The sequence below is a fragment of the Rattus rattus genome, chromosome 1 (assembly GCF_011064425.1).
Source record: "Rattus rattus isolate New Zealand chromosome 1, Rrattus_CSIRO_v1, whole genome shotgun sequence".
NCBI classification, from domain to species: Eukaryota; Metazoa; Chordata; class Mammalia; order Rodentia; family Muridae; genus Rattus; species Rattus rattus.
Genome location: NC_046154.1, coordinates 155,177,866 through 155,204,274, shown reverse-complemented (window position 1 = coordinate 155,204,274; position 26,409 = coordinate 155,177,866). Strand labels below are relative to the sequence as shown.

General features: G+C 54.4%; 3 protein-coding genes across 4 annotated transcripts; all 3 read left to right on the top strand.

Annotated features, from left to right (window-relative positions):
- The first annotated feature begins 117 nt into the window (after positions 1-117).
- On the top strand, positions 118-6,221 carry Tpgs1 (tubulin polyglutamylase complex subunit 1). The gene is made up of 2 exons (XM_032908725.1): positions 118-1,099; positions 5,481-6,221. Exons 1-2 carry the CDS (start codon positions 726-728, stop codon positions 6,016-6,018), a joined length of 912 nt encoding a protein of 303 aa, XP_032764616.1. The 5' UTR covers positions 118-725; the 3' UTR covers positions 6,019-6,221.
- A 6,709-nt stretch (positions 6,222-12,930) lies between these two features.
- Cdc34 (cell division cycle 34, ubiqiutin conjugating enzyme) lies at positions 12,931-18,611 on the top strand. The gene is given in 6 exon segments (XM_032908698.1): positions 12,931-13,305; positions 13,307-13,342; positions 15,634-15,720; positions 15,821-15,918; positions 16,047-16,181; positions 18,063-18,611. Coding segments are annotated over 6 exon segments (708 nt in total). The 5' UTR covers positions 12,931-13,164; the 3' UTR covers positions 18,274-18,611.
- A 904-nt stretch (positions 18,612-19,515) lies between these two features.
- Positions 19,516-25,232, top strand: Gzmm (granzyme M). Of its 2 annotated transcripts, none has more exons than XM_032908691.1 (5): positions 19,516-19,633; positions 23,060-23,216; positions 24,054-24,192; positions 24,288-24,554; positions 24,958-25,232. In XM_032908691.1, the coding sequence occupies exons 1-5, from the start codon at positions 19,579-19,581 to the stop codon at positions 25,129-25,131; spliced, it is 792 nt and encodes a 263-aa protein (XP_032764582.1). In that variant the 5' UTR covers positions 19,516-19,578; the 3' UTR covers positions 25,132-25,232. The 2 variants fall into 2 exon arrangements, with proteins under 2 accessions (XP_032764582.1, XP_032764578.1); XM_032908687.1 differs by having other exon boundaries at positions 23,057-23,216.
- Positions 25,233-26,409: the final 1,177 nt, after the last annotated feature.

Below are 26,409 nucleotides of genomic sequence, written 5' to 3'. Positions count from 1 at the left end.
TAACTAAGGAGGTATCCAATGGCCTGGAGAAAGTACTTGGGGGTGGGGGGTGACCTTGGAAAACACGAAGAGCAGTATGGATGCCGTACAAGAGAATAAAAATGATGTCACTGGATAAACAGCCAAATATAACACAGAAGAGGGACATGTGAGGATAGTAAAGAGCCACAGCAGTTCAGAGTTACGAGAGCAACCCCCTCTGGTGGTCAGGAAGGGTAACAGTCTGGGGAAAGACGGTGAATCTGGTGAAGACTGCGCTCCAGGCTCGCTAAACGCTCGGAAGGAGACAAAGTGAGGCCAAAAGCCCGGGAGAGCCCAGGCCGAGTCTAAGAGCAAACACAGAAAACGGTCTGAACCCCGCTCTTAGCCCTAGATTCCGGGTGGGCTTTCTGAGGTTTCTCTGGTACCCAGGGTGCCTGGTTGCTAGGAGACCATGCTTAGGAAGATTTGCCCACTACCAAGATGGCAAGGTGTCGCGCTTCAAGCCAGAAACCAAGTCCTTCCTGGGGGACCATTTTGAAGTCTGGCAAGCTCACGATTCCAGACTGAAGCTAGAAGATGCAGTCATGGAGTAGCAGGAGAGATGCAAACAGAAAACGCCAGTTAGGGGAAAGGGGAAAGGAAGCCTGCGCTTGTCACTATCGAGACACTCAGAAAGGGCGCAGCTGCCTCTGCCCTTAACAAAAATGGCCGTTCTCGGAGGGTGCCTCGTCGCGCCGTGAATTATGGCGGGGCTTCCGGTCCCGCTGCCCCCAGCAAAGATGGCGGCAGTGGAGAAACGACGGCCGGCAGTAGCACCAGCGGCCAATTTCCCAGACAGTGGCCGGACGTCGGTATCTCAGGCGGTGGCGGCGGCTGAGAGCGAGGATGACTTCCTACGGCAGGTTGGCGTGACGGAGATGCTGCGCGCAGCCCTCCTGAAGGTGCTGGAGACCCGGCCCGAAGAGCCCATCGCCTTCTTGGCGCATTACTTCGAGAACATGGGTTTGCGCTCGCCGGCCAACGGAGGCGCCGGGGAACCCCCGGGCCAGCTCCTCCTGCAGCAACAGCGCCTGGGTCGCGCGCTGTGGCACCTTCGCCTGGCTCACCACTCGCAGAGGTGCGGATTGATGGCGGGCGGGGGTGACGGGACTACAATTCCCGACAGGCCCCGCGCGAGCGCGATTCGCCGCCCGCGAGGGGCGTTTCTGGGAGTAGTGGTCTGTCCTCTTTTCCTGGGCCTGGCCGACTTGAGGCTGTGTGGCGGCCCGGTTAAGGTTCTCCGCACGCTTCGCGTCGATTTCAGCTGCAGTGAGCGCGAGGTGCTCTGGAAATTGTGGCCCTGGTAGAAAGTGTTGGGACTTGTAGTCCATCCATCGCGTGGGCTTCCAGATGATTAGGGCCTGGAGGGGGTTTTGAACCCGTGTCCATTTTGTCCTCACAGCCCAGGGTTTTGGAGGTCAAGAAGTCCAGCGAGTTAGCAGCCCAGGGTTTTGGAGGTCAAAGAGCCCAGCGAGGTAGCATAAACAGCTGTGGTCCTTGTCCAGGAGATGGCCCAGCCCACAGACCGAAGTTACCCAGATGCACCCACAGAGGACAGGCTGGTCTAGAGCCAAATGCGAACCGTGCAGGGAGCTCCAGAGTGGGAGCAGTTCCATTGTAGATGATTGAGGACACTTTTTCATTGCATAGTGAATGTGGGAAACTGACCAATTGGCATCATCAACCAGGGGGTGACCAAATGGTTAGCTGGTGCCTGAGTTCTTAGCACGGGAGTGGCTTTACAAGGGTGCATGGAGGAAGACGGGTGGGGGGTGCTGAAGATGTTGGGCAACAGTGGCTCTGACTTTCCCTAGGGTAATAATGAAAGTCCATTTCCTGCTGAGCAGGGGTAAGGGGCTCAGTGTCCAAGATGATAGCCAAGGAGGGAAGGGTAGGGCATGGTGGGCTGATGTGGCCAGGGTGGGAGGGGCACAGGCACAAAGGCAGAGCAACAGGAAGATGGACAGTCTTGAGCTGGGACAGCATTGGGGGATGTGAGTGGGGAGACTGAAAGCATCAGCAGAGACGTATGCACTCTGGGGTGCCCCACGGGAGGAGGGACAAGAAACAAACTGCTTCCTGGGGCATCCGGCAAGTTCTCCCAGGGATGAATAGCAGTGAACTTACTGATTTAAAACAGAAGTGTTCTCTGTGAGTTGAAGTCACAGCCTCACCTGAGGATCTGGGGTAGGGCTTGTGACCATGTCACCAGGTCTCTGTGTCCTTCACCACCTGGCCTCCACGCCACTATCTTAGCCCTGCCAGTCACTGGACCCATACCTACCATCCTCTGGCAAGGCCTCATTTTAGGATGAAACCATGAAAGCTGTGTTTACTGTATTCTGAGGTTCTGCATAGACAGAAACTTGGGGTCATTACTCACCTCAGGACCTAGTGTTATACCACTGTGAGCCACATAGGAGAGCAAGGGGCACGGGGGGGGGGCGGGGGGGGAGCCAGCAGGCAGGTGGAATCCCCAGAAGTGCGCGCGCGCTCGCTCTCTCTCTCTCTCTCTCTCTCTCTCTCTCTCTCTCTCTCTCTCGTAGCTCACAGAGCTAGGCTCTCTCTTCCGTAGGAAAAATCACCATTCCCCACCTCAGACCCTGTGAGCGATGTGTATGAAAAGTGGGTCCTTGTACAGTGCTCGACCTGAGCCTCCACACATGGCAGCCTGCCCTGAGGCCTGTCAGCAGAAGCCAAGCCAATTCCCAGGACCTGAGGGGCTGAGTTTGTGAGGCCACGAGACCATCAGACCTGGGAGGAGTCCCTCCCATGTCTCTATGGGCCATGACCATGGTGCCCCCATCAGTCACCTCCCTGACAGCCTGTGAGGGCCACTTAGGGTCATTGTTCAACCCAGAAGATGGCTAAAGCCCATGGCCACCAGAGGCCAAGCCAGGAGTCACACCCATGGGCTGCAACACCCGCCAACCTTCCTAGCAATCAACGCTGATGATGATGGCAGGGGAGACACTGACCCTACTCTCCCAAAGCTGTTAGGGACTCATTTTCATGACTCTCTTAGGGCTTTTTGACCAAGCAAAACTCTGTTACTTACAAGAGCTGAGTCACTGGCTGGTCACATTGAAAGACTAGCCAGCTTACCTCTGCCACAAGCCATTCCTTGTGAGGCACCCCTGACCCTGCAGGGTGCAGTCAGCATCCTTGCCTCCACTCCAACCTTGCCAGGAGCTCCCTGAGTGTAAAGACCCAGAACAGTGCTATGTGCCCCATACATCATCCCAGCCCTGCCACAGGGAGGGACTGAAGCCTGACAGTGGTGGTACACACCTTAGTCCCAGCACTGTCGGGGTAGAGGCTGGCAGATCTCCGTGAGTTCAAGGCCAGCCTGGTCCAGGACAGCCAGGGCTATACAGAGAGACCCTGTCCCAAAAAAGAAAGGCTGGGGAGGGGCTCCCCACCGAGTGTGCTCAGTGCTCAGCACTCAGAGCCCCAGCCTAGGCTCTCCTGAAGCTGGAGCTCGCCATCTTGTCAATGACTCAGTGGCGATCCCCAGAGCGGCTGTGAGCCACCTGAGAGGTGGGTGTCCTTGTTCCAGACCATAATTATCCCTCCTGTGCCTGTAAACAGCCAAGGGCAAGGTAGGCAGGGCCCTCCCCCATGCCAGCACAAGATCATGTATGTCATGCATCCTTCCAAGGGTCTGGAGGTGCAGAATTGGGGTTTGCACTCCATAGGTGAGAAGACCAGAGCTCACAGAAGCAGTGCCAGGAAGCCAGTGACACTGGGAGGCAGATCTGGACCTGGTACAGGAACCACTCAAGGGCCCAGGCCTGGTGCCCCTGGCCATCGCTGTCAGAGAAGCTAGAAGCAGGACAGGAGAGCTGAGGCCTATATGTGAACAGGTGTATCAGTCAGGAAGAGCTGTGCTATGCTGTTGTAACAAAGAGCCCCAGCATCTCTATAGCACTTATCACAGCTGGAACCATGCTGAGTGACCCTCACAAAACACACAGTCTATCCTCTGGGCATCTGCTACAGCCATCTGACATTATTAAACACCTACTACACACAATTTATCCAGAGGGCAGCAGACCACCCTCATTGTGAAGCTGAGCCTCATAAAAACCAGAGTAGGGTGTACTGTCAGTTATTCTCTGGGGCCTGCATTCCGACTATCAGCCCGCTTAGTCTTCATTTTCCACAAGGCTGTGCTCATGGCCACATCTGTGATCCACTAGGAAGAACCCCATCCTGGGGCCAGGGAAGGAGCCTCCTGACCCAGCACTCTCCCTATGCACACTAGCTCTCAGTTGAGAATCTGATTTAGCCACAGGTTCTTGTCAGAACTGGCCACTCTGTGTCTCAATAAAAATTTACAAGCCAGCCACCGTGGCTAAGGCAGGAAGATAATGGGTTCATGCCTCAGCCACTGCTTCAAAACAAAAAGCTGGCTTGCCACAGGATACCTGCATGAAGATGCCACGCTAAGGCTCGTGTGTAAGAGGTGGCAGTAAGGTTGGGGGCACAGTGATCCCTTCAGAGATGCCAGCAGCATGTCTGCCCGTCAGTTGAGTGGCACTTAGTTGAGAGCCAGCTGAGTTGAGCAGGACTCAGCTGGCAGAATGCACAAAGGCCTGGTTATAAACTGATCATATGGCACCTAGGAAGTAGAGGCAGGAGGATCAGCATTTCAAGGGCATTCTTAGTATCAGAGAGTTCAAGATGTCCCAGCTACATGAGACCCTGTCTCAAACAGTACCTCCAGTGGCTCATCCAGTGACGGTGCTCGCTGAACTCAGCAGCCTGAGTTCAATTCCTTGTGAAGATAAAGGGGACCCGACTCTGAGTTGTCCTGTGAGCCAGGCATGGTGGCACACACCTTTAATCCAGCACTCCAGAGGCAGAGACAGCTCTGATTTTGAGGCCAGCATGGTGTACACAGTGAGTGCCAGGACAGCCAGAGCTAGACAGAGAAGGCCTGTCCTAAGAAAATAAATCGAGGAGGGGTGGGGGGAGTCCTCAGACCATCACATACACATACATGCTTATGGTTAATTGTGTTCAAGACAAGGTCTCACTGTATAGACCAGGCAGGTCCTGAACCCACAAACTCACCTGCATCTGAGTGCTGGGATTAAGAGATATAATTCTCATCTTAAATATTATCTTAAATTCGTATATGTATGGGTAGGTTAAATGTGTGTCTGCTAACCATGTACATGCCTGACGCCTGCCTCAGAGACCAGAAGAGGGCACCAGATCTGGGACTGGAGTTAACAGATGGTTGTGACCCACGATGTGGGTGCTGGGAATTGAACCTGAGTTGCCAATAAGAGCAGGCCTACCGACTGAACCATCTCTAAATTTTAAGAAAGCAAACACTTGGGGTACCTGGTGCTCTGAAGGAAGAGGCAGACAAATGAGCTGAGGTCAGTCTGGAAAGGCCTAGGTGGCCAGCCAGACTGGGGGCTGCTGACACCCCACTATCCCTGCAGGACGGCCTTCAACAACAACGTGAGCGTGGCCTATGAGTGCCTGAGTGCGAGCGGCCGCAAGAAGAAGCCAGGCCTGGATGGGCGCACATACAGCGAGCTGCTGAAGCGAGTTTGCAGGGACGGTGGGGCGCCTGAGGAAGTGGTGGCACCGCTGCTGCGCAAGATCCAGTGCCGAGACCATGAGGCTGTGCCTCTGGGCATCTTCAGAACCGGCATGCTGTCCTGCTTTGTGCTGCTGGAATTCGTGGCGCGCGCCAGCGCCCTCTTCCAGCTGCTGGAGGACCCTGGCCTAGCGGTGGCTGATCGGCGTGTGGGCCAGGCTGTGCTGGACACGCTCGAGGGTGCGCTGAGTGCAGGAGACCTGGCAACGGCGCCCACACACTACCTGGAGGCCGGTTCCCGCCTGGGCCCCGACAACCTGGCGCGTGCCCTAGACAGGGCAGCAGCCGGGCGACGACCCAGTGCACCCATGGCCCGCGAGGAGTTCTTGGAGAAGGCTGCAGCCCTCTTCATTGCCAAGGTCAAGCCAGTGGGCTAAACCCACAATGCACCCACACCCTGTCACCTGCCCAGGAAGGCGTGAACTTGGGACCTGCAAACCGATGTCCCGGCATCCTACACAGGGTCATCAACCAGGAAGGGGGAGCTGCTTGGACCCTGCAGGACCAGCACCTGCAGATCAATCCCCTCTGTACTGGCCTGCCTACCCCACTCACAGAAATAAAATCTAAAAAGACCCGGCCTTCCTGGTCACCTGCGTGCAGCTCCCCCAAGGCCCCTTGGAATCAGCAAGGGTGATGAGAGACCAGGATATTTCCGAGTAGAGCACATCTCGATTGACCCCCCCCCCCAAGTTGTACCCCTAAGCTCTTCATGGGGGATTCTAGGCTGGGGCTCTACCCCGGACCATTCCCCCAGCCTCTCACTGCGGAATCTGAGGCAGGGGCTCTATTCCTTAGCCGGGCCCTCAGCCTTCTTTAGAGCTTTATTGTGTGATGGTCAAAGGACAGCTTGGAGAAATCTGTCCTTGCATCTGTCCCTGCACTAACTAAACTCAGGTCAGTTTCGGCAGCAAGTGCCTTTGCTAGCTGAGCCACCTCACCTGCCCTTGTTATTTTGAGACAAGATCTAAGTTGCCTGGGCTGGCCTGAACTCTTGACCTTTCTACCTCAGCTTGAGTGAACAGTGGGAGCTACCATGCCCAGCTGCATCTGCGCTTTCTAAATCCCATGTTTAGTCAGAGACAAGATGGACCTGTCCCATCTCTCAGCACTGGGACATGAGCCAATCAACACTGACCAGAAAAGAGATTTCCAGAAACTCCACCTCTCTGGGAGCTCATTAGGCAGGTAACAGGAAGGGAGAGTTAGTGTCCTCCCCGTGGAGAAGCTACCCATGGACCAGGACACCAGAGTGAGGCCACATGTATTCTGCCTTGCTAGCTCAGGCTATCTTGCGGGACTTGGCTAGCTGTTGTGATGAAGCCCCTGGGGCTGGAGGAGGAATGCTTTAAAAGCATGGATGTATTCTAGTGGGGTGGGCGTGGCAATGAGCAGACCCTGGAGTTTTCCCTGGAGCTTCCTAAGGAAGGACCCGCCCCCTCCCCCACACCTCCACTGTATGGGTCACAGACCACCCTCATCTCCTTGACAACCCATGACCCCAGCGCTCTGAGGGGGCCTCTGCAGGTGTCACGCAGGACTTGAACCGCTGGAAGAGATGATGCAAACCTGGATCAGACTTCCCGGAGTCTAACGCCAGGTGGTTCCTTGTCAGCAAAGGTCTAACCGTACAATTAGGGAAAGGTTTCCGAGCAACCATCAGTCCAATTCCAGGTGCACAATAAAGCTTAAGGTGTGACTACATAGGAACTCCCTACAAAATACATGTGACCTTGCCCAAACCAGCTCAGTCAGTCAACCGGGTCCCAAGGGAGGGAGCAAGGATTGAAGGAAAAAGACAATTAGACAACACTGTAGCATGACCCCAGTCTGTTCTAAGGCTGAAGCCAGCTTACCGTTCTCCAGCCTGCTTTTACACAAGTACAATCAAAGAATAGGGTCGGTCCTAAGGCATAAACAGAGTAGTTAAGGAACAAAGCACAGACAAAAGTCCCACAATTACTGTATTCAGGGTCGTAACCAGACCCATCAAGATACAAAGAACACATGCCCCCCAGCTGTACTCATCTTGAGCTTTGGATTAGCCCAAATGTAAATGTTTTTATCTGAGCCTACTTCCCTGTCCTGGCCCAAAGTCAAATTCCTGCCAAGTTTCTAGAAGCAGCCCCAAGAGCTCTCACATGTCCGTGAGGGTGGGCTTTATAGCTAAAAGGTCTGGAACCTGTAGTCTCTTGACTGAGAGAACACGGAGGCCAGCCGGCCAGGCAGTCCATGTGGCATCTCCCCTAAGGATGGGTAAGGGCTGGAAGAGTCTGAGACAATCATTCTGGGGAATTTGGGTGAGGTCTGCCTCTATATCAAAAGATGTGTGAGGTCTGCTTCCACAGACAGCAAAAGGATCACCAGGTCATTAACAAAATCCTCTCTGAGCTTTCTGGATGGAAACTCTTCTGTAGGTGTTTGACTCTCTCTCCTCCACTGAGGAGACATCTGTGTGGTTACCATTCCAGCTTTTCTTGGTGCCTCTATGAACGTAAGACCCTCATGCCTCAACAGCTATCCAGCGCGTTGCAGCCCTAAGAGGTGGCTCCCATGTCCACAGTCATCCTTCCATGCTGTCCTGGCCTCTTGTTGTCTCACCTCTGACACGCTTTTTTCTCTCAGGAATTAATTACCACAAATGGTATATTTATTATTTTTGGTTTTTGTTTCTCTTTGTAGCCCTAGCTATCCTAGAACCAGGCTGACCTCAAACGCAGAGATCTCCCTGCCTCTGTCTCCAGAGTCCTGGTATTAAAGGCATGCACCACCACCACCACCAGGCATAGTTACTTTATCCATGGAGGCTGTCTCTCTGCTGCATTCCCTTTAGCCCCCCATACAGGGATTGTACTTGTAGGACGTATTTTTCACAACCTCCTTTAATAAGGGTTCAACCTCTCTTCTAGCCCAACACCACCAGAGGCAGTGGGAAAGGTTACTAGGAAACACGGAAGTGGACCTGTTTAGAAATAGTTCTTTGGGGCAATTCCAGTCTTCGTTGTCCTCAGTCCAGTCCACACCAGCAAAGGTAGTCCAATCCAGAAGAAACCACAAGGCTCGCCAAAGCAGCAGGAAGCCACAGGAGCCTCACAGAAGTTCTTTGGTGAGTTTCTATGAAGTCGCCACAAACGGAGCTCAGCAACGAAATGTGAGGCGAACGAATATATGCTCTCTGTCAGTAAAGAATAGCGAGACAAGCGAAGCAAACCAATGTTTCCACTTCCACTGTCTGTGGGATCATAGTCTCTTTTTTTGTAAAGATTTATTTCATGTATGTGGGTACAGTGTCGCTATCTTCAGACACACCAGAAGAGGGCATCTGATCCTGTTACAGATGGTTGTGAGCCACCATGTGGTTGTGAAAGACCCCCAGAGCAGGGAGACTCTTACTCAAGTTTCAGGATGACTCGACCCCCCAACAACTCACGTAAGACTGTCCTTGCTGTAATAACACTAGGTTTATTGATAGGAACCAGTGCACTGCGGTTGAGACTCGTATCCCACGCAGGGGCAGAGGAGTTCGACCCTGAGTAGCTGGGAGAAGGAGTATTTAAAGGAAGAAGCCACAACCTAAGAGGGTAGGGATGGCGTCATTGGAAAATGTCGAGAGAATGCCAGTGAAAAATCACAAGGAGCAGCTTCCTGTTTCTCAAGATTGTTCTTTAAAAAAAATTTTTTTTTTTTTTGGTTCTTTTTTTCGGAGCTGGGGACCGAACCCAGGGCCTTGCGCTTCCTAGGCAAGTGCTCTACCACTGAGCTAAATCCCCAACCCCGTTCTTTAAGATTTTAATCTAACTTTATGGTCAACTAGTTCCTGGGAGAGAGTTGCCGAACCAGCTGGTATAATTCTTCTGCTCTAAACTTTTGTCTGGGGGGGCAACCTTAAAATTTCTACCTTTCAGTTGCTGGGAATTGAACTCAGGACCTCTGGAAGAGCAGTCAGTGCTCTTAACCACTGAACTGTCTCTCCAGTCCCATCATATAGTCTTTCATCATATAGTGACAGCTGAGCTTCCAAAGAAACCAGAAATTTTCACTTCACTAACCCAGCCACAGCTGGTCCATCCCACCTCTAAAGGGCAAGAAGTAACATCCCTGCCAGTGGCTCCTTCCTCCTTCTTCAGCACCTACAGACCATCACCTTCCAGTGTCTCTGCCTCTCACCCTCCTGCCTCCCTCTGAGGATCCTAGGACAGTCTCTGATTCCAGACACTGCACTCAGACCCACCTACCAGCTTCCTCCAGCATGTCCATGGAGGTGACAGGTTTCCATGTTCTGGGGACCAGATAGAGATTTATTAAGAGCCTTTCTCCTTTGGGCAAAGTTGTCCATGTAAAGCAAGTAGCCCTGCAGCCTCTTTCTCCCTGTTCCTCAAAGAACCATAGCTGTATGTTTAGCTATTGCCTCCAAACTCCATCATGTGCACTCTCGTGATGCCACTGGGTAACACGAGAGTATCACACATCTCTTGTTTTCTGAGACAGTCTTGTGTGACCCAGGTTGGCACTCTCGTGTAGCTGAGGGATAACCCTGAATTCCTAATCCTCTTGCCACCACCTCCCGAGTGCCAACATGTCAGGTGTGAGCCGATTTATGTGGTGCTGGGAATGAGATTCGGGAGTTCATGCCTGCTGGGCCAGCTCTACTATCTGCAAGCACTCTGCCCAATCCCAAACCCAGCCCAGCCCAGCCCAGCCTAGCTGCACCTCCGATCCAGCCTAGACCCAGCCCAAACTCACCCCAGCCTCAGACCCAGCCCAACACCAGCCTAACCTCAACCCCAACCCCCGCCCAGATGCAGCCTACCATCAGCTCCAGCTCCAACCCTAAACCCCTGCCCCGTTCCCACCCAGCCCCACTTCATCCTATGCTTCTTGCAGACGAGAAACCTGGTTTTGGAGGGCCACATCCAAGGTTACCATGAACCTAAACTTGAACATAAAGCTGTTCTTTGGCAGATGACAAAAAGGCAGAGGCAAGTGGATCTCTGAGTTTGAGGCTAACCTGATCTACTGAATTCCAGGACTGGCAAGACTACATAGAGAAACCCTGTCTCAAAAAAACAAAACAAAACAAAACAAAACAAAAACTTCACAGCCTTCTGTCTAGGGTAAGTCAGGAGTGGGTGAATCTAGGAACGCTAACAGAAATGGGGCCTGGGGCAGAAGTATCACACATTCTATTTTTCTTTTTTTTTTTTTTTTTTTTTTTTTTTTTTTGGAGCTGGGGACCAAACCAGGGCCTTGTGCTTGCTAGGCAAGCGCTCTACCACTGAGCTAAATCCCCCAACCCCAGTATCACACATTCTAAACTAATCTAGACTACAGAGTGAGTTCAAGGCCAGCCTTGAGAGACCCTCTCAGAAATAAACAAGCCCAGTTTGTGGTGGCATGTGCCTTTAATCTCAGCACATACAGAGGCAGACAGGGCTATGGATTTGACTACACACCCTGGACTACTCAGCAAGTTCCAGGCCATCCAGGGCTACATGATAAAACCCTGTCTCAACTGGAAGCACATTTCTCAACATCTGCTAACTCCTGGGAAGCCTCCGCTTTCCAGAATGTCACAGTTGTTCAGAGTCTTATGAGAAGAAATGACCCTATAATCCCTTCCCAGACCTCCTGGTGCTATTGCTAGGATGTACCCAGGACTAAAGTTTATCATGAACCATTCCCTGCAGCTTGGGGTGGGGGCAGCCAAAATGTTCTGACCAGATGGTCCCTTGCTTTGAGGAGGCCTGAATTAGACTTCAGATGACGAGTCTCTGTGGCTGGGGACTTAGGTCATGACATCCATGTCTGAACATGCCAAGGTAGTTGACCCCAGTCGCAAGAAGCCAGGCCAGCACCTTTCCCAGATGCTCAACCCCCAGCATTCAGGATGTCTATGAAGTTCAGGTACAGGATCCCCTGGAAGTAGGGAGTAATATGTTCCAGGTGGAGGGAGGGAAACCCTGTCTGTCTGTACATCAAGAGCTTCCTAGGTGTAGGCTGTGCGAGTGGTCATCTCAGACACAAATAGCCTGGGCTATTTGCTATGTGCTGACAACTAGGTGACAGTGTAAGGTGGGCAGTCTGGCCTGGACAACAGGGAACAGATGATACTGAAAGCCCTTGAAAAAGGAGTATGACCAGAAAGCTTTCTAGCCCAAGGACCCAGAGTCCCCAGGGGGAGGACAGGCAAGTGGCATTGGATGCTTGGCTCTTCCTGGTCACATCAACCAGCCCCACCTTTGACACTGTTTCCCTATCCCCAAACAGGTTTGCCTGATATCCCCAGCCAGGACAGGATGTTGGCACACCTGTGGGGGGGTACGGGGGGAGGGGAGCTGCCTTTTCCCAGCCCCAGTTATTGATGCAGCTGTAGTCCTTCAGGACACCCACAGTCCAGCTGAGTGAACAACACAGCCTAGGGCCAGAACCACCCACCCCTAGAGGTCACGGGTACACCACACACCTGTCTGCAAGGCTTGAATATGCTGCCACCTCAATACTCATGACCAAATGTCCAAGAAAGGAGTGTGGGTGTCTATGCCGGTCAACCTCAGGGACTTTGCGTGTCTGTTCCCGCTCCTGTAAACTTTCCGGGATGCCTCACCACTGCTTAAGCAGGACTAGGGTGTGGTCAAAGGACAGCCTGACATGAAGAGTCCTCCCAAGGTAGAGGTTAGCACTCCACCCGCTGGAAGCCAGGTCTGCAAACCCCAAGTCGTCGATTCTGTGGGACCTCCTTCTACCTGAGCCCATAGAGACCATATAGGGACATCCATAGCTTCATGATGGGAAACTAGGGCGGATCCTGCTCCGCTCCCGCACAAGCCACGCCCAACTCCCCACCCACAACCACGCCCCCTTGACGTCACAGAAAAGGCCCCCAAAGCCGCAGCTGCCACTCCGCAGCGCGCAGCCCAGCCCTGCCCGCCACTCCGCACACAGGCATCCGCGGAGCTCTTCCGGCCGGAGGCGACGGCGGCCTCCGGGGCTTCGGAAACGCAAGGCGCCTGCGCGGCAGGGCGGGGGAAGAAGACTACACTTCCCGGCGTGCCCCGCGGGCGGGCGCGCAGACACATTCCGGACCCGGTGGAGGCGTCGCACAGGCGCATTCTAGACCCGGCAGTGGCGCGCAGGTGCATTTCCGGCCCGGCAGCAGCGGCGCGCAGCCGCATTCGGGGCCCGGGTGTGGCACGCAGGCGCATTCGGGGTCCGAAGGAGGCACGCAGGCGCATTCGGGGCCGGGAGCCGGTGCGCAGGCGCATTCGAGGCCCGGCGGCTGCGGCGCGCAGGCGCGTTAGGCGCGGGCCGGGCCGGGCCGAAGCGAGCGCCGGGCGGGCAGCGGCGCCAGAGCGAGTGGAGCCTTCAGGGGTCCCCAGGTGGTGGCGGCGGCGGCGGCGCAGAGGAGGAAGGCGGCGGCTCTCCCCTGCCGGCGCGCGACCCGGTCCGTCCCGCGAGCTCGCGCCGGTCCCGCGGCCCGGCCCGGCCCCGGCCCCGGCCCCTCCGCCGCCGCCGCCGTCACCGCCATGGCCCGGCCGCTGGTGCCCAGCTCGCAGAAGGCGCTGCTGCTGGAGCTGAAGGGGCTGCAGGAGGAGCCGGTGGAGGGCTTCCGGGTGACGCTGGTGGACGAGGGCGACCTGTACAACTGGGAGGTGGCCATCTTCGGACCCCCCCAACACCTACTATGAGGGCGGCTACTTCAAGGTGAGCCGAGCCTAAGTTTCCTCTTTGTGCCTGCCTCTCTCCCAGGCTGGCTCAGGCCCCTCGTGCAAAGCGGCCCCTCCCTTTTTTGTTGGGCACGTGCTGACCTCATCCCGGGGACTGGTCTCCCTATACTGTTCTCCAGCAGGCTACATGACCAGAGACAGCTGGAGTATGCCGCACCCCCAGGCAGACCCCCCACTACAAGACGTAGGGGCCTCTAGAGCCTGCTGCTGATCAGTGTGTTCCCAGGCTGTCGTGCACTGGACTAAGCATGTACCTGGGGATGGATCTCCCCGTGTTGTCCCCACTCTTCCAACATGCTTCTGGTGAAGGGTCTCCCCAGGGACAATTGCTGGCCTTCTTGTCCCGGTGTAGTTCTCCCCACCACAAGACGCAGAAGCATCTGGAGCCCTCTGCTGGCAAGCATGTTCCCAGGTTGTCCCTCACCCCACCAGCATGTGGTGAAACCTGAAAAGGTTCACCTTAGTTTGTCCATATCTCAAGACATAAAGGACCACGGGCAGGTGCTGGCTGACATCCCCAGGCCTGTCCCCTACCCTGGAACACAACCAGAGCAGCCACTGGCCGATGTGTCCCCAGGGAAGAGACGTGTAGCCTGGACAGCCACCTGCTCCAGTTCCAGTAGAGGCCCTGGCAGGGCCTTGGCAGCCGTGCCTGTTGGACAACAGCCACCTTTAGCACTGGCCAGGCTTCACGTAATGCATTCAAGGGGGTGGTGGGGGCCCACCCTGAATCTTGGAGCCACACCTTGGGTTCCTGCCAAGGGCCCTGGACCCTAGAGCTCTCTGCCCCACCCTGACAGCCTTTCTCAGGTTCCACGGAACAGGTGGAGTCTTAGGGGCCTGATTTTTCCTTCTAAGCGGTGTCGTCTGCCCTCTGGTGGCTTCGGGCTCAATGCACCAGATGTTTTTGTGGTTGGGAGCAGGAAGGCTTAGGCAGCCCCCAACACTGAGTATGTTTGGCCAGGTATAGGTACCCACGTCAGCACAGTTGAATCATCCTGCCTGCCATGGGCTAGAACTAGCAGAATCACAGGATCTTATGTTAGGGCCAAAGGTGCACACAAACCCCAGCCAGTCTGGGGCCCCAGATGTAGGGCCGTGGCACATATTTGTTCTTCGTCTTCCTTTGTGGCTGATGTCCTCACCCTTCTTGGTCAGTGCTTAGGAAAGCCACAAGTCTCCTTATGCAGGGGAATGTTTGAGTTAGGGTTTCCAGGTACAGCATGTGGAGAACGGGAGGGAGACACATGTGGGCACCCTCGCTTCCCACCTGGAGGTGGTCTGAACTGAGCCGCCTTCAGGTCATGCAGATGCTGTTAGCACCTTGTCTCCTGTGTTTGCAGGGCGGGGAGGGGGGGTTGCGGTGTGCTCAGAGCAGGGTCACCTGAACTCTTCCTTGCCTGTAAGGGATTGTGGGTAGAGCCTCCTAGGCTCACATTGTTCTTGAGGTAGCTTAGGAAGAGGCCCTGCATGATGTCACTCAAATCCGCCAATGTAGGAGCTTCCTATATGGTGTGAGTGACTGAGACGTGGGGAGTCTCTGTAGGAGGGGAGCTGTGAGGAGCTTCCCTGGACAGCCCAGCCTGTCTCACTTGAGAGAACCCTTCCTGTTCTGAGCCTCAGTCTGCTCATTCTTAGAAGCATCTGGAGCCCCAGAAGTGTGGGGTGTTGTTCCAGCAATGCCACGTTTCCCATCTGCTCTCCTGAGAGGATCGATCGGGGTGGCAACTCCACACTAGGTTTGTGTGCGCCAGGCAGTAAGGACCAGGCAGATGCTGTAGCTTGAGTCCTAGCTCTGAGACCACAGGCCAGTTTCCCTAAGAGTTTTCCCTATCCAGGGAACACTGGAAGCTGTCCTTGGGGAGCTCCAAGACTAGGGCAAATCTCAGGCCTTCTCTATCTGTCCAAGGTCGGGGCAGTGGGCAGGCTGAGCTTCAGCCTCAAGCAATTGCTGTGACTAGGCAGATGGTTCCAGCTTGTCTGGTGACTACTCTTGGCCTGGGCCCCTGAGCTTGGGTGGTGTTGGTGGGAGGCCTGAGGCCAGGCAGACCTGCTGACTCACTCCTCTAGCTAGCCCACACCTTCCCTAACCGCCTTGCCTTTCCTAACCTGGATGTCAAGTCACAGAGGTGTGCTGTGTGTGTACTGGTGTACAGAGACTGGGGTTGGCTTCAGGGCCTGCACACCAGAGGCAGGTGGGCACAGCCCCTGACTCCAGCAGTGCTCGGGGGCCTGCCATTGAGCCACCCCACTTTCTGCCATCTGTAGGCTCGCCTCAAGTTCCCCATCGACTACCCATATTCCCCACCAGCCTTCCGGTTCCTCACCAAGATGTGGCACCCAAACATCTATGAGGTAAGAAACTAGAGGCCTGCTTCAGGCACACTCCACCACACTCTCCTCTGCCTCCCTTGCACATGCCCCACCCCTCCTCTAACCCTGGTCACTCTTGCAGACAGGGGACGTATGCATCTCCATCCTCCATCCCCCAGTTGATGACCCACAGAGTGGGGAGCTACCCTCAGAGCGGTGGAACCCCACGCAGAATGTCAGGTGAGAATTGCCATGGAACTGCACCGTGGGCACCCGCAAACACCCTGTACCCTAAGATCCACCCTTCCCTGCTCCAGTCTGGGGTTCCCAGAGTCTGGGGAGCTGAGCTCGCACCTACGGCCCTACAGGACCATCCTCCTGAGTGTGATCTCCCTGCTGAATGAGCCCAACACCTTCTCGCCTGCCAACGTGGACGCCTCGGTGATGTACAGAAAATGGAAGGAGAGCAAGGGGAAGGACCGCGAGTACACGGACATCATCCGGTGAGTGCTGCCTGCTGTGAAGAGTGATCTGGGGTGTGGGTGGGGTGGGGACTTGTTGTATGTTTCCATTTTTTGCATCCCTGGCTGGATGTGTGGAGGACTCTGGGGCCCCCAGAGCACCGAGTTGACCACCCAGGGTGGCCAAGATCCCCTCTGCCTTGTTGTTGACTTAACTCCATGAGCAACTGGGCTCTCTGGGCCACACCCTCACTGTGCTTCTGAAACTTAGAGCTTTTTTTTTTTTTTTTTTTGCAAAGTGGGAAGGGGGCTGAGCCCACTGTGAGTCTGTCCTCAGTCAGGGACCAGGGCTGCGACCTGTTGCTGTCTATGAGTGGCAGTGTCCACACCTATCATCACTTCTCAGCAGGAGCTCCTGGCCTGTCTGGGGCCAGGCAGTCTCCCCTACACCCCTCACGCTGGGTATGAAGTTGCACTTGAGGGGTTCAGTCTTTGTCGCTTAGCTTCTGTGTTTTCTGAGACAGGCTTTTTCATATAACTCCGTATCTCCTCGTGGTCCCTCTGATGTCAGGATGACAACACACATTCCCCTTAAGTGACCCAGTGCTTGTCTACACAGTGACCCAAACACAGGGCCTGTAATGTCCCCAAGCCTGCCCTCTCAGAGTTGGTACAAGCCACAGCTCAGTAGGCAGTGCTGGTCTAGCATGTGCACCACACGGGGTTAGTCTCTGCCTTAGGCAAGGTGGATGTAGCCAGCATGGTCCTTCATGGAGGTATGAGTTACTCAGGAAGGTCTGAGCACTGCACTACGGAGGTGTCCCCTTCACCATGGTCAGGTCAGCAACGGTCCCGGTCACTGGAAGTCCCTGCAGACTGTTCCCTTTGTTTTCTGTTCAGACTGGCTGAACAGAACTTTGTTCCTCCTGCTCTTCCTCAGCTGAGAGGAAGGCTGGCTGCCCTAGCTGTTCTATATAGTTCTGGCTGTCCTGGAAGAGGAGACCCTGGGTCTGGCCCTGTCACTGCACTCTCCACCTTCCTGGCAGCCTTTAACCCACTTCTGGCTTCTTCCTCCCTGGATCCCTGCCCCAGAGCAGGAGCCCAGGCTATTTTTACCATTCTGACTCCAGGAGCCACTTGTTCTGACCAGGAGGCCTGTACTACTCCTGGAACTCAACCTGAGCCAGTATCTAGTCATGTCCCTGCCTGAGCACAAGGACAGGATAGCTAGGAGCCTGTGAGAAGGACCTTGAGACGGATCTAGGCTATTGGGGTGTGCTGCTGTCCCAGGTGCCCCTCCACCATCGCCTTGTCCCCATTCCCCTATTCCTTCTGGGCAACTGAGACCAGTGTCTGCTCTGCTTGACTGCATTGGGACCTGTGCCCCAAGACTCTGGCCTGACGGTGGCCTGGCCTCTCAGGCACCTAGTTAATTGCTGCCTGCCCTGTGCAAGGAAGCCCTTACATGTTGCTTCACCCATGGCCTGTGGGACCTGGAACCTCAGTTGTTCCGGAACTGCCCTTCATCATGGTGCCCTCAGGTCAGGCTGCAATTTGTTGTTGGGGTGAGGAGGTGCATGTTACCTAGCCCACAACTAGGGTAGTGGCCCCCAGAGTCTGGGATTACAGCTGTTTCTGTGGTGCTGGGAGCTGGACTTGGGTCCTTGTGCTTACAGAAGGAGCACTCTGGCTGCCCCTGTTGTCGGTTATAGCCGAGGTCAGCCTGAGTCTCATAGTAGTTCTCCTGCCTCCGCCTCCAAGGACTGGGTGACAGGCCGTCTCCCACAGCTGGCTGTGGTTACATTTCTGCTGGAGTTGGTCACTGAGCCACTCCTTGTCGCCTGGCCCTCTCCTCCCACCTGCTCCCTGCCCCCATTCATCTCATCGTCCTGGGCCGTGGCCTCACCCGCCCTGTCTCCCCAGGAAGCAGGTCCTGGGGACCAAGGTGGACGCAGAGCGCGATGGCGTGAAGGTGCCCACCACGCTGGCCGAGTACTGCGTGAAGACCAAGGCGCCGGCGCCCGACGAGGGCTCAGACCTCTTCTACGACGACTACTATGAGGACGGTGAAGTGGAGGAGGCCGACAGCTGCTTTGGGGATGAAGAGGATGACTCTGGCACCGAGGAGTCCTGACCCACGTCCCTGAAATAAACTTACAAATTTTACCTCAGCAGGACCCGTGTGGGCCTCAGGCGACAGACTACCTCACCGAGGTTCAATGTGGGCTCCCATCCCATGATCCTTAGGTCCTCTTACCCTGTATTCCCCATGGGTTTTCCTCGGCTTTGGAGAAGAGCTGTGGTGCAGGGCAGACACCCCACTCAGCCTTCAGAGGATGACAAGCCTGGGAGGCTGGGGACCGACTGCCTGGGGGAGCCAGAGACTCCAGCCCAAAGAGGGCCAGCCCCACAGTCTCCTCTCTGCTTTTGGTGTGTGTGAAATCCAAATAAAATAGCTTTCTGAGAAGCTGAGAGAAGCAGCCAGGACGCCGGTGGCACTGGGTACTGAGGGCTACCTGGGTACCCGGGCAGGGCTGTGGGATGGGCAGGAAGAGGTAGCGATGGTAGCCTGTTTGTTGGGGCTCAGTAGCATACAGGAGCCCCAGGCCCAGAAGAAACTTGCTGCCTGCAAATCCCACCCGCCTGCATCGGGCACTGTGGTTGCGTCCACCCCAAGCCTGTGTTCAGGAGGCCTGGGTCCTGAGGCCTACAGGGGATTGGTATTCCCAACAGTCCTTGTGTTCTGGGCACTTCCTCAGCCCTGGAAACTAGTGCTGCCTGAGGAGTCCCTCTGATACTGAGCTGCAGCCTGGTGACTCCACAGCAGGGGCAGGCTGAGTGAATTCTCTGACCACACCATGCTGTGCAGGGCACCTGCAGTGACCCCGTGCTGAGATAGCAGATCTGTTCTGCCACCTGCATGTTTATGGGTGTTGTGGAAAGAAAGTGTCACTTCCTCTTATGCGGGCCTGTTAATGTCCAAAGTTCCAGTCAACCCATGCCAGTCAGAACTGATCAGAGAAGGACACATCGGAAAAAGGCATTCAGGCGATCCTCTGCCCATACAATTTGCTGCCAGCCTGATCTACAGTTGCAAAACCAGCGGGAAGGCTCAGCGGGCAAAGGCCTGCACCAAGCCTAGCACAGGACCCACATGGCTCCAGGTGGTCCCCTGTGGGGGTTGAGACAGACCTGGAGTTCACCCCAGTGCTAAAAGGAGCAGTGCGCCAGGAGAGGGAGCATCGCTTGGCTGTAGTTGCTGCCCCCAGACACAGGGCAACTTTGACAGCAGAGTTGCTTTCTAAAACCACACAGCAGGGTGTGAAGGAGGAGGAGCTGACACGTGGGTAAGGTGGGTGGTGCTTGGAAGGCCACTTGTCTCCACCGGAAGAGAAGGTGTGGGGCCCCTTCCCCCAGGGACCACCAGTCCTGTGCCAGGATGGAGGTCCGCCGGTCCCTGCTGCTCCTGCTGGCCCTGAAAACACTGTGGGCAGGTGAGCATGAGGGAGAAACTGAGGCCTGGAGCCTGGTCTCCAGAGGGCTGTGGATGGGAGAGGCTTTGTGTGCAGGGAAATTAGCAGATGCTTCAGATCCCTGGGAAACAGCATCTAAAAAAGGAGAGCATACTCAGTAAAAGAAAACAGTGAGCATAGCCTGGCGACAGGTCTGTGAGCTCAGGATTTGAGGGGTCTGAGGCAGAAGGATTGCCATGAGTTCAGTTAGCGTGAGACCCTATCTGGAGAAGCAAAATGGGATATGTTGGGCTTACATTGGTAGGGCATATGCCTGGCATACACAAAGCCAGGCCCCATCCTGCGTTAAACCAGGCATGGTGGAGCTTACCTGTTGTCCTAGCACTGGAAGTGGAGACCGGAGGATCGGGGATTCAAAGCCTTCCTCAGCTCTACAGTGAGTTTGAGGCCATCTGGGCTGCAGAGACTCCTGAGTCCTGACATTAAAGGTGTGTGGGTACCACAGATCGCTTTCTTTTTGTAAAGGTCTCACCCTGTAGCCCTGGCTGGCCTAGAATTTACAAGTAACTGCCTGCTTCTTGAGTTCAGGCAATCAAAGGCATGTGCCACCGTGCTAGGGCATGTGCCACCGTGCTAGGGTGTGCTTCTTTTTCCCAAAGGAGTGTCTCCTGAGGTCCAGATGGCCTCAAACTCACTGTAGAGGTGTGTCTCAGCTTTGACCCCAGCTCTAGGGAAGGAACCACAGGATCCGATCCCTGGGGCTCCAGGAATTTGCCGAATCTGAGCTCCAGATTTGGTGAGAGGCCTTGTCTCAGTTACAGTCCGTAAAGGGTAATGCAGAAGACGCCAGACTCGGTCTCTGACCTCCGTATATATACATCCGTATGCATAAATACAAGTTTCTTTTTGGGACAAGATCTCACTAGTAGTCCTAGCTGACCTGGAACTCACAGAATCGCCTCTGTCTCCTGAGCGCTGGGTTATGCACCACCTCCCAATTTCTGATGCTCACATTAGCTTGGAATCTTGTAGAACCTCTCTAAAGGACAGGAGTGAGAGAGGAGGTTGGCTTTTGCCAGGATAAGAACTTTGAAAGTTATGGTCTATCTACTGGTCTCTGACGCTGGCCCCGTAGCTTCTGGTCTTGAGAGTCTGTGGAGACCCTGGCACAGTGCAGCCACAGCTGATCTCAAACTCCTAGCAATTCTCTCTCAGCTTCCTTTACAGTGGGATTTTAAAGTATGAAGAGCTGGGCCTGTACCTCCGTGGGTAGAGCAAGGTCTTGTCCAGCGTGTGAGAGGTCCTGGGTTCCACCAGATAGCACATGCCTATCTGTGGAGGATTGGGAGTTCAAAGTCATCCTCAGCGACATTAGCTCCTAGGTACCCTGGGCTGTGTGAGACATTGTCTCAAAATAAACCTTTTGGCTTTTTAAGAAGGAAGGAAAGAGGGTTGGGATTTAGCTCAGTGGTAGAGCACTTGCCTAGGAAGCGCAAGGCCCTGGGTTCGGTCCCCAGCTCCGAAAAAAAGAACAAAAAAAAAAAAAAGGAAGGAAAGAAAAAATAACACTCATAGGTGGGAGACTTCCTTGGGTTGGGTGGTCAAGAGCGATTTGATTGTGGGTGGTGGCTGCAAGTTCTTCAGACAGAGGTCAGCCTGCTGGTCTGATTGTGGGTGTGAGAAGTGACAGAGGTGACACTTTCCCAGAGAAAATTTGGTTACTCTTTAGACTTGACTTTTCTTTTTTCTTCCCCCTCCCTCCTCCTCCTCCTCCTTCTCCTCCTCCTCCTCTTCCTCCTTGTCCTCCTCCTCTTCCTTCTCTTCTTAGTTTCAAGAATTGCTGGGCAGCGGTGGCCACACCTTTAATCTCTGGGTTCTTGACCAGCCTGATCTACAAAGGGAGTTCCAAGAAAGCCAGAGCTACATAGAGAAACCCTGGCTGTAAAATAAAATAAAGTGTCAAGAATATAAAACAGAACTCTGCTCTGTTCTCACGTAAAGGCTCTGGAATAGGACCAGACCCAACAAAGTATTGTTGGGACCTTAAAGACTGGCCATGCAGCTCAGAGCAAGGCAGGGTCTCTACAATGTGATGGGAAATCACTTGGATCACAAACTCTCATGAATATTTATTTTAAATGTTGTTTGTTTTGTTTTACTTGCGACAGTTTTCTCTGTGCCCTGCTAACTCTGTAGACCAAGCTGGCTTCAAAACTCAGAGATCTGCCTGCCTCTGCCTCCGGGCTGAGATTAAAGCCTGGCTTATTTAAAAATTTTAATATGGGGGTTGGGGATTTAGCTCAGTGGTAGAGCGCTTGCCTAGGAAGCGCAAGGTCCTGGGTTCGGTCCCCAGCTCCGAAAAAAAAGAAAAAAAAATTTTTTTAATATGATCCTATTTCTACCTCCCCAGGACTGGGATGATGGGTGTGTGCCACTAGACCTGGATTCTGTAGTTCGTGGGGACAGAACCCAGGGCTCTGTGTGTGACAGGCAAACGCTCTGCCCACTGAGTATAGCCTGGTGTTCTGTATCAACCCTTCACAGAAGTTTGCAGAGAAACAGCTCACACCGTGCACAGCTCACTGAAATTCAGAAGCCACACAAGAATGGAGGCACTCCTACATCCCCCATGAACACACCCCCACACCCTAGCACCCACAAATCTACATCCTGTCAGAATTTCACACTGACTTTTTGTGACTGATTTTCCCCCTGACCACCATATTCTCAAGGCCCTGTCAAGTATCAGAACCCCTCTTGTCTGTGGCTATGTAATATTCCAGTGTGTGAGCAGAGCATGAATCAGTTCCTCATACAGACATGTATGTATGAATGTGTGTATGTATGTAGAAGTGTGAGTGCAATGCCCAAAGGGGCTAGAGTTCCCAGGGGAGGGCAAACGTGTATGTATGTATGTATGTGTGTGTGTATGTATATATTGTATGTATGTGCATGTATGTATGTATGTATGTATGTGGGAGGGTGAGTGCAAAGCCCAAAGAGGCATCTGATCCCCTGGAGCTGGAGTTCTAGGGAGCTGTAAGTTGCCTGGTGTGGGTGGTGGGATTTGAACTCTGGACCTCTGGAAGAGCAGCCAGCTCTCTTACCCTCTGAGCCATCCCTCCAGCTCCTCAGTCACACTTTTTTTTAAACATCTTTTTTTTTTTTTTTTTTGGTTCTTTTTTTTCGGAGCTGGGGACCAAACCCAGGGCCTTGCGCTTCCTAGGCAAGCGCTCTACCACTGAGCTAAATCCCCAACCCTCCTCAGTCACACTTTAAGCCCAGCCTCTGACAGCTGAATAGTGTGTGAGCAGTAGGGCCTGGTGGGGCTTGAGACAGGGATCAGTGAGGACTTTAGACAGCGGCCCTGCCAGATTCGGGGCTTCCAGGCCCAGCGGAAGGTTGGGGCACAGCACCTCCAAACAGCCCTCCCTCCCTTCTCAGTAGGCAACAGATTTGAGGCCCAGATCATTGGGGGTCGAGAGGCAGTCCCGCACTCCCGCCCATACATGGTCTCGCTACAGAATGCCAAGTCCCACGTGTGTGGGGGAGTCCTCGTGCATCAGAAGTGGGTGTTGACCGCTGCCCACTGCCTGTCTGAACCGTGAGTATCCCTCTTCATGTCCCACCATGGCTTCAGGCACTGAAGGACTTAGGCCAACCCTCTCCAGGCTGTGTAGGCTGTGGGCTCAGGTTGGGTGGGTCACATGGTACTGGAAAGGACACCTCCTCCCAACCCTTCCCGTGACACCTGGTAGTGTGTGAAAGTCAGTCTGTCAGTAAGACAGAGCCAGCGTAGCGAGAACTGCCGTCAAGAAACCACTGACTACATCCCTCTTGGTAGGGATGGTAGAGTGACTGCTCGTGCCGGGTCTCCTCCTCAACGCTAAAGAAAACATGGGCCCTGAACAAAAGGAGGCAGCTCTTGGGTGTGACAGCCTTTAGTCCTAGCCCTCAAGGAGACTGAGGCATGTAGATCTCTACCTGACCTGCATGACTCCAGACTACGCAGCGAGATCTTATCTTAAAGCCAAAGGGGATTGTTGGCTCACGTGTTCAGAAGCCTGGGCTTCAGGAACGGCTCGATCCAGATATTTACCTAAGCTTCTCCCACACGGCTTGCAAGTGTGAGGTAGGAGTCCTGTAGAAGGAGGTTATGTCTCTGCTGTAGTTTGGATGAGTGCAGGACATCAACACAAGCTGACTGACCTCAAGCCTAATCACAGAAGAGAGGCTGCAGTTGAGGGGAGGGGCATTAAATCCCCCAATCTGACGCTAAGTGGGGACCAGAGCAGGACGTCTCCTTGGGAGAGGAGGACTGAGAAGATGGGAGATGACCTTCCAGGAGTGGGCTGGGGAGGCTGCCATGGATGTGTGGAAAGGCGGCTCTCGGGCTGTGGGCGGCTGTGGCGGCTGTGGGTGAGCAAGGTTTGCATTGCAGGCTACAGCAGCTGAAGCTGGTGTTCGGCCTGCACAGCCTTCATGATCCCAAAGATCCTGGCCTTACCTTCTACATCAAGCAAGCCATTAAACACCCTGGCTACAACCTCAAATACGAGAACGACCTGGCCCTGCTTAAGGTGCGGAATGGGGCGGGATAGCTGAGGGGGTGGGCACCGAAGGTGGATGAGATCCTGCTTCTGTCTGCCACTCACTGGTCCTCCTGTCCCCACAGCTGGATGGACGGGTGAAGCCCAGCAAGAAAGTCAAACCACTGGCTCTTCCAAGAAAGCCCCGAGACAAGCCTGCAGAAGGCTCCCAGTGCAGCACGGCTGGATGGGGTATAACCCGCCAGAGGGGACAGCTAGCCAGGTCCCTGCAGGAGCTCGACCTGCGTCTGCTGGACACCCGGATGTGTAACAACAGCCGCTTCTGGAACGGTGTCCTCACGGACAGCATGCTGTGCTTAAAGGCTGGGGCCAAGGGCCAAGCTCCTTGCAAGGTGACAGGGGTGGCCTGGAACCAGCCTCTAACACCCTGGGGAGTGGAGGAGGGTGGGACTAACACCCACCTCATTTCTCAGATACGGAAACCAAGGCCCCAGAGGGTTTGTTTTGTTTTTTTTTTTAAAAAAAAAAAGGAGTCTAGGTTGGAAGTCAGGAAGCCAGAAAATTCTGGTTTGAACTCCAGTGCCACCAATTAGTCATCTGGGCCCAGAGCAAAAGTCCTGGGGTAGAAAGGAGGAGAGAAGGGAAAGGAAGAGGGAAAGAGACAGGAAGGTGAGCAAGGGAGGAAGGCTGCGGGCAAGGGTGCACATGGAGCTTGAAAGGCTCCAGCACCTCCCAGGTCCCTGCTGCCCAGCTGCAAGCACAAAGGCTGACCTCTGTGTCCCCTAACTCTTTCAGGGTGACTCTGGAGGGCCCCTGGTGTGTGGCAAAGGCAAGGTGGATGGGATCCTGTCTTTCAGCTCCAAAAACTGCACAGACATCTTCAAGCCCACCGTGGCCACTGCTGTAGCCCCCTACAGCTCCTGGATCAGGAAGGTCATTGGTCGCTGGTCACCCCAGCCTCTGGCCTGATGTCCCAAACTATCTGGGACATCATTCTTGATGGCTGGGGCTGGGAAGGGACCAGGTGTGCCTCTGGGGACCAATAAATCCTGATATATCTGTTGGGTCTACCCTTGCCTGCCTCTGCAAACCTCCATTCCCTCTATAATGATGAAGATGATCTTTCCGAATGGCTGTCGGGAGAGTCCTGGGACACAGGCAGTGCCCTGCTGGGAGGCAAAGCAAGAGCCATTGCAACAGTGTGGCCAGCAGGGGGCGCAAGCTATCCTGCGTCTCTGTCACATGTGGTGGGGGGGAGATGGGAGGCGCCACAGGGAACATCCCCAACTCCTGTTTTACTGACACCCCAACAGGGGCAGCGTAAGTGTCACTCCATGGGTGTCAGTGCACCCAGCATCAGTTCCAGAACATTCCAGCACTGTGCTTCCACCTCAAATGAAGCCCCATCCCTGCCCTGGTCCCCACAAACCTCCCCGGCCCCTCCTGCCTGCTATGTATTCTCACAACATGTGGCCTTTGTGTCACGGTCTACATTGAGCTCTGTGTCCTCAAGGACCCTTCATATTGTGGCGGGTGTAAGACCCTCCCTCCTTTACCTGATTTCCTTGGCCTCTAAATTAACTCAACAGAAAAATACATTGGCAGGAAAGAAACCATCAGAGTCTACTGGAGAAGTTAGGGCCAAGGGTGCCTGGAAAATGTGGCACTCAGCCCAGTCCTGTCAGCGGGGAAGCTGAAGGAGGAGGATTGCCTCCATTTCAAAGTCAACCCTGTCTCAAGGTGGGAAGCACCTCTCTCCACGGCCTTATCCCAGAATATTCTTTTCTTCCCTTGAGAGAGGTGTAGCCATGTAGCCCAGGCTGGCCTCAAACACCCTGTGTCTAATGTAGCTGAGGATGACCTTAAAATCCTGGTGTGCCTGCTTCCGCCTTCTAAATGCTGGGGTGTCAGACATGTTCCACACGCCCTCTTGAACCCAGAGCTAGGGGAGCATGTTCCACTGAGCTAACCCCTCCTTTCTTCACAAAAACAGCTTGGTGAGAACAGGAAGTCTGTCAAAGGCCAGCCAGAAGTCAGAGGGCGGAACTACAGCGGTGAGGCTTAAATGCCTAGGGCGGCTTATTTTCCAACCTGCACTTTGTCCCTGAATTCTAACTAGCTCAGCCTTGCTCTCTACCGTGCCCCCAGGGAGGATCCCGCTGGCCAAACCTGGCTTCTGGACTCTGGGTGGCCTTGGCTCAGTACAATCGGCTTCAAAGGTATCAGCGGATTAAACCAGTTTCATAG